Source organism: Acanthaster planci, linkage group LG11 (assembly GCF_054643075.1).
Source record: "Acanthaster planci isolate LZ-2023a linkage group LG11, COTS_SCS, whole genome shotgun sequence".
NCBI classification, from domain to species: domain Eukaryota; kingdom Metazoa; phylum Echinodermata; class Asteroidea; order Valvatida; family Acanthasteridae; genus Acanthaster; species Acanthaster planci.
Genome location: NC_141787.1, coordinates 185506 through 198667, shown reverse-complemented (window position 1 = coordinate 198667; position 13162 = coordinate 185506). Strand labels below are relative to the sequence as shown.

The 13162-nt window shown below is 39.7% G+C and overlaps 1 protein-coding gene across 1 annotated transcript; it reads left to right on the top strand.

Annotated features, from left to right (window-relative positions):
• Window positions 1-1409: 1409 nt before the first annotated feature.
• On the top strand, window positions 1410-13161 carry LOC110988499 (casein kinase II subunit beta). The gene is made up of 7 exons (XM_022252064.2): window positions 1410-1551; window positions 5113-5202; window positions 6146-6248; window positions 6920-7035; window positions 7905-7980; window positions 9785-9974; window positions 11856-13161. Exons 2-7 carry the CDS (start codon window positions 5131-5133, stop codon window positions 11968-11970), a joined length of 672 nt encoding a protein of 223 aa, XP_022107756.1. The 5' UTR covers window positions 1410-1551; window positions 5113-5130; the 3' UTR covers window positions 11971-13161.
• The last annotated feature ends 1 nt before the right edge of the window (window position 13162 follows it).

Genomic DNA, 13162 nt, shown 5'->3' with positions numbered 1-13162 from the left:
CGGAGCAGGGGAAGGGGTGGTTGAACCCCCCAGATCCGCGATTCCTGTTACTTTTTAGTAATAAAACACCGTGAGAATGTTGTAACTTTTGTTTTTCGATTTATTCGGGTTCGTTTCGGATTTTTATGGCCAGTACGTGCACCAACCCGACCGGAAGATCGCAAATGCAAAACCTCCAGAACGATTTCGTCTCAAATAAAAATAAGTGGTGGAAAAAAGTTAAATCTTTCGACCCACCCTATGCCAGCAAAGAAGTTATTGGCCCGGTAAGTTTGCACAACACAGACTGGTGAATATAATAGGCCTACGGGACTTCAGTAGTACGTGCTACTTCTTGCACTACTCGTGGTGCATACACAAAGATTACGGTGTCAATTTTGATAAATCAAGAATTACGATTTATTTTATCTCAGTTTTAATCTGACCCGGGTCAGCTGTTAAACATCGAAAATAGTGCACCTTTCACCCGGTATACTGGTACCATCGCAAAAAGACAAATGAAAGAGAAAAATTGGATGCCTATGCGCACAGAGACAGGGAATGGGTCGAAACCACGTTGTGCACACAGATAGGAGGGTGTGAAAAGACGGGGTTATAATCATATTCATGTTATAATATGGACGCATCGGCACTTACGACGAATGTCTGTTTATTGTACTTTTAATAGTAGTGCGCTTGTTGTGTCCAACGTCTCATTTGGGTTACCATACATTACGCATGCGCAGTTTTCTTTTTACACTTGCTTCGACACTAGATATTTGAAAATGTCAAATCGGTTCGAAAGTATCGATGCAGATAAAGGTAAACTAGGCCAGTGTCCACACGCGGAGAACTGACTTTAGACCAGTTTCAAACATTATTTTTTTGGATGGTGGGATAAGGATTTGGGATTGATTTATTACAGGAGCCGCTCTCATTAATGTATGTGTACACTGCATGCATGCACTAACACGTACCATGCAGGTACATGTACTCAAAGGCACGGTCCCGCCGGAACCCGGAACTTTGTGGGGCTTAAAACCCACCCCTTGGAGTTTTGGATTCACCTCTTAATGTCTTTCCGAAACAATCCTCTGCCGATGTTGATGGACTTTCATTGAATTTAAACAAATTTGTGCCCTGCCGCACATGAAAATATAAAAAATGTTCACTGCTGTAAAAGAATTGGTTACATCAGCCAATATTAGTGCTAAATAGCTTAGTCTTAATTGAACCAGTGTTGTTGATCCGTTCTTATTCCTAGCCTCCGTGTTAAGTTCTGCATGAGCACAGTCCCTACGCACGCACCGTGACGTAAGGCAAATGACGCCAAAATCACTGATATTCTCTTTACTGTCAGTATCATGCATAGTTGAGATCAATGGCCAACTAACGAGAATGCTTTAAGACGATGCGATGATACTTTTTCCCTTACGATTGTGAAGAATCGATACTCTGGTCAATGGTAAATCGTCATGCAGCGGTGTGGATGATGAACTGGTCACATCATCACATGCAAACTTCGCAAATTTAAGACTGAATGAGAAAGATTTCGTCTTATAGTCGACAGTGGTAAGAATATATAGGTGTTGCGTACGGCATGGTCTATAGAAAAGTCTTATTCCTGAGTCTTTTTAAGGGGAAATCATTATGGCATGCCCTTAGTAGCCTAGGCCGTGGCCTACATCATCACGTAGGCCCAGTAGGTCTAGTAGTAGTACTACTAGTACAGTAGTAGCACGCTTGAGACGAGATCGCGCTCAAGACGAGCATATTTCTGCAGTCCCGTTCAAAGTGTACATTTCCTGTGAGAGAAAACTTACTTAATACGAGCTATGCTAAGACGAGAACATGGACAAGACGAGCACGTTTGCCTAACCGGCAATTGTGCATGGCATTTTTAATACGAGTAGGCCTTGAGCTGCAGTTTTGTAGATGGTAACTTGGTGACTCTGTTCCTTGTGCCACTTTATTCTAGATGACATGATTAACCTCATAGCCTGGTACAGGTCAAAGTGTCACACTCCTCTCAATGAATTTTCACCTTGTACTCGCGTTACCAGTCATTCCGGGGCTTGTTTTCTAGAGTGGTAGGGTATTCTGCATTTACTCCAAATCATTGAATGTGTATCTCTCTGGCTGGGCGAATTAAATGAGATTTGATTTTACATTGATAATTCAAACAAAAGCCCCAAAGCCAAGCTTGATATACAACACTCAAGAAGACAAAAAAAATCTCTTTTGGGGGTATGAATTTACATATCCAGAAGTGGTATAGACTACTCTGACTCCCTGGTAGACTGCCTGTTGAAAGGATACGGTACCTTTCATTTTACTTTAAGTAATCCTATTACATAAACGCCATGAGGGGGACCCTAAAAAGAATGAAAAAAAAAAGGCAGCCAAAGAAATGAAAATTAGAAATGAAATAGAACATAAATATTTGCTTGAAACAAAAAAGTAAATCGAACCTCTTCCCGCAGTTAAATGTTATTGTTTTAACTAGATAGTTCCACGCCCTAAAAACTCTGGCAACGCCCATGCATATTTGTAGCCAATGTGTATTGCCATTTTGGACCAAACCATGATGTTGATATCATTATAAAATTAAAATCTGCTATGATTTCAAAAAGAAAAATGAAGTGAAGGTGAAAAGAAACTTAACACACACTTTTTCATCAACTGGATTGAAATCCCCAGGCTCTTTGACCTCGCATCACGTTCACTTGTCACAAACCACCTATACAATGTAGGGCACTGGGAAGGGCAAATGCATGACATATTTTTTTTTTGAGAACTTATTGGATGGAGTATATATTAATTAAAGACCAACTCCAACTGTTTTAAACGTTTTGAAAATAATATTGCATTTAGTGTATAACCCTAACCCCCCAAGGGTTGCTGGCCTTAACCTGCCCCATTCACACAAAATTAAACACCCAAATGGGACTTTGTGCACAGAGGCTGTTGGACTTTGGTTTTCTGAGGCATGCCCAACCCAATGCAAAAGCCAGCTGTTATGGGCCTACCAGGCCTATCCCCACAGAATTAAACACTTTACTACTGTTTAATTTTGTGTGGTTAGGGAAGGTTAGGGTTAATGAATTATATATTCATTACCAAATCAGGTCTGTATTGCCTCTGTATTTTTTGTAATTTTGCCTAAACTTTTGAACATTGTCTTCGAGTTTTATGAAAAATTTCCACAATCTGACTGCTGGTGGTGCTGTTGAGAAACGAAATTTTTATGATGTAACACCAGAGAAAACATTGAAACTGTATCCGTGTCACGACTGGTTGTACTACGAACGTACATATACTGTACATGAAAATGGAGCTACATGTGCGTGCACCGCGTGTCAGCGATTGATCTGGGTGCAGGTTGTACTGTGCCGCATCATCTCTTTTTCGGTCGAGAGTTTGTTCTCCTTTCTTCATGACTTACAATAATGCCCAAATCATGCGTCTTGGTGGACGTACTAGAAATTCTGCAAAAGAACCGGAATTGAAATTCTTGGAGTTTCCGAAGAATGAGAGTATTCTTCAAGTTCGTGCTGTCGTCCGCAGCTACATGTATGCGTGCTGTGGATGCGTACAGCACACGCATTGTGGTATTTCCTCTCCACGGTAATACATCACAGAAATCAATATTCATTAGATGCTAATGAGTCATGACGTCATACTCCTTTTCATGAAAGCGGATCAACTCTTACTAACAAAATGCCCACAAAATGCATTTCTTTTGACATAGCAAATGAACACAAAAAGGCAGTTTTGACTTTTCCTGGTTTATTAGACATAGCTCTTCAAATTGGGACATCAGTACTAATAACTGAAATCGCTGGAGTTGTTTTCTTACATCTGAACTTGAGTCGACACTTCCAGCTTGGTGCGCATGACATGTGTGCACTTTTACTAAGTACTTTAGTAACCTAAAATGCTTTGGTCGTACGCATCCAAAGCTGTGAGGTATTTCATGCATTGCATTTGTAAAAGTACTGTTTTTAATCTCCATTTTAAGTGCATGTACTATGAATTTATAAGTTTTGACTGATGGAAGTTCAAATGTAACTTTTAAGTCCGCTTGCTTCTGTTTGGCACTTGGAAAATGTAGGAATGAAAAAACAGTCTACCCTGCATATGAATGTGGAAATTCCACCAAAAAATAAGATTTCATTGTCTTTGTCTTGGAAAACAAACTTTGTTGAAATGTAACATTGTGTTTTGTTCCAATTAGCAATTTAAAAACCAAATCTCAATGTATTTCACCCTAAAGATACGTTTGAAAACGGCATGCTGAATTGGACTGATGAAACTACATGTATTGAAATATTTGCTGTGGCGGGATATCAATTTGATGCTGTGGCAACATCTTATAACTTGCCATGGCGAGATACACATTAAAAGATTTAACTCTTCGCGGCGAGATAGTAACTTGCTGTAGTCAGATGAACTCAAATAAAATGTCGGACATAGTGTGGCACACACATCATTCGCTCATCCAATCCCCATCCTGCACAGTGATGAAGCGCACCCATGAAAATACCCAACGGCTGTTTTTTTCGACACATTCATCGCTTTCACGCGTACACATAAGGCTTTACTATGAGTGATTCAAAGTCACTGATAAAACAGCAGTTGGGATCACCATCTCAAACCTTGTCTGGTTCCCAGACCAAACAGATCCCGACTGTGTTAGGTATTGGTCAATGATTGGGAGTTAATCGCTGTAGTAAATGAATGGCCCAAAACGAAACCAAATTTTCACGGACTTCTGCAAACTGGAAATCGCCCACTTTAAAATATCGGTGGTTTGATGGGGTAAGTGATCCATACACGCAAAAGGGGTTTCATAGAAGGCATTTTCGTGGATTCTCCTCTTTTTGGATTAACTGTTGTGTGGCCAAGGATACGGAGGGAGTCTAGTAGACTGGCCCCCAGTCTGGGTCTAGCCCTAGGTATGGTAAGCCTACTTTGTAAATATTCCTCCACCATGTCAGTGAAAGCATGGAACTATGCAAAGGTGTTGCTTTGGCCTTTGTGTGCATGCTGTTCTGCAGTACATTCTGAGTTTCCCCTTAATATTTGCTTTCACAAAAGGATTGTTTTTTACATGCTTGCTTTTGATTGCAGAGATTAGGCAAGTAAACTATGAGTAGTTCAGAGGAAGTATCATGGATCTCCTGGTTCTGTGGCCTCCGAGGGAATGAATTCTTTTGTGAGGTCAGTTGAATTATTGTCTAAGGAAATAGCATTCTCTACAATAAGCCGTTTTCACATTTCATGTGCGCATGCTCAGAAGATTTAATAGAGTGGAACAAATTCATGACAAGAACGTTATGTAACATTTGGCAAATCGCTGCTCATGACTGTTATTGTATTAGACAATTTGTTCCCCTCCAGCTTTGTTTATTTCATCGTGCGGGGGTGCTCTAATCAACATGGCCACGGAACGGGAAATTGGCTTATGTATGCATTTCAAAACTCTTTCTATTGTAACATGTGTCCAGATTTTTGAAAAGCTTACCCACTTCCTGCCGGCAACTCCAGAATCGAAGATGTATGGTTTATATGCGATGCCGGGGTCTCCGAACTCAGACAAAGGAAACAGGGCCGTGTAACAAAAGACCATACTCCAAACAAAAGACCAGGCTGCTGGGCATTACCAACATTTTTCACTCTCAAAAGTGGTGATAATCCAGCCTTGTTTTGAAACTGTATACCAGGGTTTGGGGCATTAAGAGTGAGCGGATTACCACCAGGGACAAAAGCGCTCCACTACCACAGCGATGAGCCACACAGCACCGCTGCACGCTAATCTGGCCCCTATTGAAAAGAGGTCAGCAGTGCACTGAGCCAGGTTCGTGAACAAAAGAAAGTTATATAACACCGCACAATCTGGGCTCTATTTACAAGGCTGCAGGCCTGGCTAAAATACTCGGGCGTCAATGAAGGTCACCTGTCAACTTAGAGTAGTGCTTCGTGCAGCTATAAATGACCGTTAAATGAAATGATGAATTTTTGAAGGATTTTGAAAACGGAAAAAATGATAGTCATGCCGGCCCAGCATCATCAACATTGAAAATGCCCCGGCGTGAAGTGGTTAATGTTTACACAGTTTGATAAACTGGTAAATTGATTGATCAATTGATGGATTGATTAACAGGTTGATGAAGATTACATCCAGGACAAATTCAATCTGACAAATTTGAATGAGCAGGTGCCACACTATCGGCAAGCATTGGACATGATTTTAGATCTTGAACCAGGTAAGACCATTATCAGCAGGCCAAGTTCTATCTAGCAAATTAAAATAGCCAAAGCTTGCGCTAAAATGCCAGTTTTAAAGTCAAATACTTTTGAGCAGTGCTTGCACAATTTTGGTTCTCACTTTTTACTCCCCAACTTTTAAATATTTGCCATGTGGTGACAGTAAAACTGACCTGGACCCATGAGTAGGCCCAAAGTTTCCCTGTAGAAGCCCTGTTACACAGGCCTTGCGCTAACTTTTTTTCCAGGATAGCCCATGGGGCTAGTAAATTGGGTATTTTACTAGCCCGTTTGGAGTTTTACTAGCCCGTATGCACAAAAAAGAAAACCCAAAATTGTTGTTAGCTTTAATACCGATGAAGAAAAGAAACTGCTGATGGGAAAAATAAAAGGCACGATTTGCACTTGTAGTTAAAGGTTTTGCAATCGTGCATTTATTATCACCAAATGCAATACATGTGTTTTGATCTAAATTTTAACACTACAGGTAGGTTCTTTACTGATTTTTTCACTAGCCCACTGGGCAACCAAGGAACCAAGTCTAGATAGCCCGGAGCATTTTTTTGCTAGAATTTGTACGCCAGGCTAGTTCTATTTCAAGGCCTGTTACAGTTAAAATGTTCATGGTCTTGCAGGTTAAATGTCTGCATTTTTATTTGTATCTGTTTAGATGATGAACTGGAAGAGAATCCAAATCAGAGTGACCTGATAGAACAAGCAGCTGAGATGTTGTATGGACTTATACATGCACGATTCATCATGACCAATAGGGGCATTGCATTAATGGTGAATGTCACTCCTTTGATCCATGCTAACTTTACATTCTAGGAACAGGTTTTTAATGTTAATTTCAGTTGTAATTCCGACTGAATGATCTGGCGTTAAAGGTCATGTATTTCTTTAGTTGGTGTTTGCTCTACCTGCCATCATTTATGTCAGGGGAGAGATTTCTTAGCTTTTGAGCTGATTTCAGTTTTTTTCGTTTTGGATTTCAGCTTTTTTTCCTCACTGGCTTTGTACAAAAGTATAGGAGTTTTTCACAGTTCAGCTTCTTTATGCATTTTTTCAGCTGTTTTCAGCTTTTTTTATCATTGGTCAATCTCATCCCTGTTATGTCCATGTTAAAATTATGTTTACACTTGTTTAAAACTGTAATTGTAACCTAAATTAAGCAAAGGTGATCAAGCCAGTATTTGGTATTGATTTTCACTTTCCTCTTTGCTTGATTCATACCCTCCTTTGCTCTCTCCCTCAATAGAATAGACTGAATACATTTTGAAAAGACTGATTGCACTTGCTAAATCACATGACCTATAAAGTTGGTATCAACCCCGTATCAACATGTGTTCTGAGTTTTGTTTACAAACACTAAAGCCAATTTATGGTATAGCACCCAGCATATCAGTAGTGTGAGTACGTCACCTACCGTTGGCTTAATTTTTGGTAAATGGTACTCATGAAACACTTTGCTTTTAGTGGACCATAGGTGCTGTGTTTTTGATAGTTTTTACCCACTGTAGGTCACATGACACAACGGACAGAATTGGTCTATTGACAAGACCTGTCATGACATGAGTGAAATTGTACGTGCCTACTGTAGGTCTCTTCATCAGTGTTAGAACTTACTTTTTTAAAATATGGCATGGTTTTTACAGCTTGAAAAGTACCAGCAAGGTGATTTTGGCCATTGCCCAAGGGTCTACTGTGAGAACCAGCTAGTCTTGCCCATTGGTATGTATATGATGACGGCATCAATCATCTTTCAGGACTACCAGACTTCTGGCAATTGCCAATTGAATTCCCTAGAAAAAGGGGGGAGGAGAGGTGTTTTTAGCAGTATTTACATTTATTTCAAGGATGGATTTGTGCCAGGGAGATGTAAATTAATTTTGGATGTTTGCCCTGCCCGACGTGTAATTTTAACATTGTATGCTCAGTGTATGCCCCCGAAGGCTTGTGAAAAACCACTAGTGTACTCTGATGGGACTTGAACCTCTTGGTGGTCGAGTGGTTAAGACATCTGCACTAGTAATCAGGAGGTTGTGGGTTCGAGTCCCACCCAAGTACGCTTGTCGTTTTTATCACAAGCCTTCAGGGGCATACACTGAGCATACAGCGTCAAAACACACGTCGGGCAGGGCAAATATCCAAATTAAGTATTGACATTGTTGTACATAATATGCAGCTGATGTGTGCTGTACAGGTATTTTACTTGTTATTGCTTCCATAATTTTCGGACGGTAAGTCATCAAATGTGCTGCACTGCTGAAGCGCTGGTGCTAGTACATGTGGAGTAATTATGTGGCACTATTCAACATTAACTTGACTTTCTTCATAGTGCTACCAAACCTTTTTGTTGAAAAACTTCAAACACACTTAGTTAAATACTGATACATGTACTGTTGCCTCCATGATACAGGATTTTTTACCTTTGTGAACAATTTCAGTGTCAGTTTCAGTGGAAATTCATCCAAATTCGAACACATCGACGTCCGGTAATTGGGCAAGAATTCAGCTGAGTGACCTGGCGCCCTTGAATATATCTTGAAAATCCCATAAAAACAGTTCAGAAGTTGTTTAACGTTAAAAATTCTAGTAAATCATTATTTGCTCCACTTACATACCCAACTAAAAATTGTAAAAAAGTTGTTTTTCCGGTGCATTTTAAAAGAGTTCATTTTGCACTTCAGAAAAAAAATCAGAAAATCAGGCCAAAATAAAGTTTCATTGGCATTTGTAGCAGCCATATGAAATCGACATTTATGAATCTGAATATTTGGAGTGAAATTAAATTTCACCTTTTGTGAAATTTGAGGTAAAATATTGCTCCAATATAGACTAATGCCGGAGGCAAAAATTTGAAGTGTCCAACCTTAGGGCCTGTGCCACTTTCGGGTATGCAATCTTCAAGTGTAAGCATCGTGCGAACGAGTGTTGCTATTAAACTTAAACTTTCTCAAGTCCTTGAAATTACCAATTTTGGCAGGCTGGATTAGTATCCTTGCTGGGTGGGTAATGCAGTCGTTATTTTTGTTCTTCTTTTCAACAGTCACCAAATGACCAGTGAAATAAATAATATGGATTATAAAAACATAAAAAGACAAAAACGAACAGATGTACCACATGATTTGAGGTGTGATTGGTATTTACAGTACATTTACAAGTCTCTTCAATCTCTCTTGACTGGTTTCTATTGTATCCAACACGCAAGTGGTAACCATTAAAAACATGACTGCCTTGTCCCCAGAGTGCCGTGTATCTTGCATGTGTGGCTGGCCAGCCGCCTGGCCAGTGGCTTGGTGGCATGGCACAGCGTTTAGTGACAGATTTCATTATTCAAATGTTGCCATTCGGAGTATAAGCCGCAGAGATATTTCTCAGCATGAGAGTCAGTGTATAAGCTATGGCTTATATTCAGAAAATTAAGGTATTTTAAGGTATTGGTTTATCTGACTCCCTTTCAGTATACAAAAAGGGAAGAACCAGCTTGTCATGCATGTTTCAGAAATAGCCATATGTATTCCTTTTTCTTCAGGGTTGTCAGATGTTCCAGGAGAAGCTATGGTCAAGCTTTATTGCCCTAAATGTCAGGATGTTTACACACCTAAATCATCGCGACACCATCACACAGATGGCGCATACTTTGGCACTGGTTTCCCGCACATGTTCTTCATGGTGCATCCAGAGTATCGGCCTAAACGCCCTCCAAATCAGTTTGTTCCAAGGTAAGTCATGACAGCTATTTGAATGCAGGCTATTCTAAGGATAGCTGCCAGAAATTATTGAAGTCTGTATGACAAAATTGAAAAATTTTTAACATACAATATCCCAAAACACTTCAATTCTTGTTTATTTATTTATTTATAAACGTCATCAGGGCTTGAAATTGGGATAACCATCATGGGAGCAAGTACCTGCTCCCTAGACAGCTGAATTTGTCAGTTTAAGGGAGCAAGTAGCTCCTATAAGCCATGTATGTTTTAGAAAATCAAACAACTTTAGGCAAAACAAAATAATAGTTGTGCTTCCTATCACGCTGAAAAACAATAGGTTGGGTAGGTGGGTTGTATCTTTTATCTTTTTAAGGTTTTGGGGCAGAAATGTTAGGGTGGGGAATTTTTTTTGTTTTTTAAGTTATGCCTCCGGAAAAAAGTGATTTTGGTGGTCCAAGGTGTATTCCATCCAGTTTTTCCTGCAGATTTGTAACTTGAGGATCAGTCTTGTCAAAGATTGTATCCAAGTCAGAGCCTCTTTGGGCAGTTATATGTTTGTGTTGCACGGGCATTGTGATAAGTTAATGTCCAAAAATTGTTTGAAGGCTAGTAAAAAACAAACAAGATAGAGCACGAACAAGCCGTGCAATGATGCATGACCAGGCCTCGAATTTCACGATGGCCACGACGGCCATGGCTGTCGGTGGCCTATTTGGCCTGGTGCCTCCAAAAAGTGATCTTGTTTCACCGCCAAGATGGCAGTGCCTGTTTTTTCTCTTGGCCATAGTGCCCTACACATGCTTTTCGACTGCCCCTGTTCATCGAGGTACATGGAAATTGGCATGGCAAGCGGCATACATATCGTTCCTTGAATGCTCACATTCTACCGAAACACCGCGCCACACCATCCAAATGCATGGCATGCACGCTTAAAGCAGGGCATACTGCACGATCGCAAGCATAGCACAGCACAGGCGACACCTGCCGGCCTATCCAACGACTTACATGTACGTGAAACATAACAGCGTATGCCTAAGCTGAGAATTTTAATGTACCATGCAATAATGTCAGTCTAGAACAAGTGCTCATCAATGTGTACGCGTTATCGGTATATCGAGAGCTTCACGTTTTTCATGCACACGGGACAATTGTATGGTCGGGGCAGTATTTTAACACTGCAATGTAGTGTTTGCAGTTTAGTGCTATGCGCTGCACGTGATCCGAACTGTACATACACGACATCGGTATGGTCGATCGGAACTACCCTGATTAATTCTCATGTACGTTGTTTGCTGAATCACTGGCCTGGCCAGTTTTTGTGGTATGCAAAATGCCGAGGAAAGAATGGCTGCAGTCAAAACAGGCTGAAGCCTTTCAACACTTGGCTGCTGGTTCAGCACTTATAACGGACATGTTCAGGTATAAAGCGTATCCTACTGTTTCTTAGACCTGAATGATTTTCGTTCGATTTGAAAAAAATTGGGATGGCATTAATGCCTGTCAGATTAGAGTAGCCACTAGACAGTCATTTGTGTGGGTGTAAACATCCAGTGAATGAAGTTATGAATTCTTTAAGAATTTTCAAAATAGAAAATCTTGAAAAATTGCCTGGGAACTCATCCCGCATATTGAATTCCACCCGGCAGAAAGTGGTTAAGGAGGTAAACAGGCACTTCCCAGCTACCTGCACCCGCTAATTATGAGCCCCATGTCATTTATACTTGTCATTTCTCAGAAAATATTTACAACAAATTTGTTATATTATTGCTGAGTCTTTCTTGACAGTTAAAATTTATTCTGACATGAATCACCTTTTTCTTAAAGCATTTTATTTAAACTTGTTTTAAAACTTGCCGTAATACTACCGGATTTTATGTCCTTTTTTATGTACAGATTGTATGGCTTTAAGATTCATCCTACTGCTTATGAGATACAGCTCCAAGCTGCTGCAGCACGTAGTCGCTCAGCTTCCTCCCGTCCCCGTTCAGCCAAACCTCCCTACAAATAACTTTTGCAGTCCCAAAATAATTCTTTGATCCTGTGAGAAAAAAGGCAGATGATGTCTTTTGGGAGAATATTCACTCAACTAGGTTTTGAGGTCCAAGAACTGCATGTTTCCAGTCCATACGGTCTGTTATGCTATCCATTTTTCAAAACAATGCATCCACACGGACATGTTTTTCCAAAGGTTTAACGGTTTCCAAGCTAATTATTGGAGATTGACAGAGACTTTTGTGAAGTACCAGGCAGTTTAATCATTTGGAAAGGTGCTTTGAACTAAATGTCAAGTGTGTGGATTCTTATAACTGTAAAGTTAATTCATAAGCATCAGTACATTTACTTGGAAGTACAGAAATGTTTCATTTAACCTGTGAGAGTTCTGCCCGGAAATTATGCTCAAAATTAGTCAAAAACATGTACAGTGTATATGCATAGGAGAACTGCCTTTTGTTTTGTAACTCAAGTATGTGGTATGCCGAAATGCTGACAGTGTATTTAAAATGACATTCTCTGTGATAACATTTCTCTGGTTTTAACATTTATAAATGAAATGCGTCTGCACAACTTTTGTCTGTTTCATTGGTCCTTCAAAATTTAGGCGAATCAGAGATGCATCTTCCCGAATGTTGCAATGCTTGATCTTTTATTTTCAAAAGAATACAGTAAAACTGCTATTTTGTGTTTCAGAAAATAACTAAAAATGCTCTGAATCTTTCTGAATTGTACACGACATGCTGCAAGGATTTGTAGTGGTCAAGCTTCATACAAGGAACAAAATAGCACATTGCTGTGGGATTGGTGGGTTATATGTATGTCCATTTTTAAGTATAATTGGAATACTGCTAGAAAATACCCTTCAGGGTTTTAACGGTCAAAACGTAAACAATTTTGTAACTAGACTGAAGTCCTTATCTCGTACAGTCAGTGTTACGAGAGATGTTTCCCTTTTCTCATTTTTGAAAATTCACAGATGCCATCTTTAAGATTATAAATAAAAGTAACTACACGTAAGTACTTAAGCACTGCATGAAATAACATAATGTAGCAGACATTAGTAGATGTTTTATTGTGTGCAATTATGTTGTTTCTGCTTTGGGGGAATTACATGTACATGTAAAGCACAATGTGCAGTTTGATGTGATGTACATTGACAGTAAAAGTAACTTAAGAGTATTAAAAGTTTACATGGAAACCATGAC

Coding starts and splice junctions, on each gene's coding strand:
- LOC110988499 (XM_022252064.2), top strand. CDS start 5,131: ATGAGTAGTTCAGAGGAAGTATCATGGATCTCCTGGTTCTGTGGCCTC. Junction 5,203..6,145: donor GGAATGAATTCTTTTGTGAG/GTCAGTTGAATT, acceptor ATTGATTAACAG/GTTGATGAAGATTACATCCA. Junction 7,981..9,784: donor CCAGCTAGTCTTGCCCATTG/GTATGTATATGA, acceptor CTTTTTCTTCAG/GGTTGTCAGATGTTCCAGGA.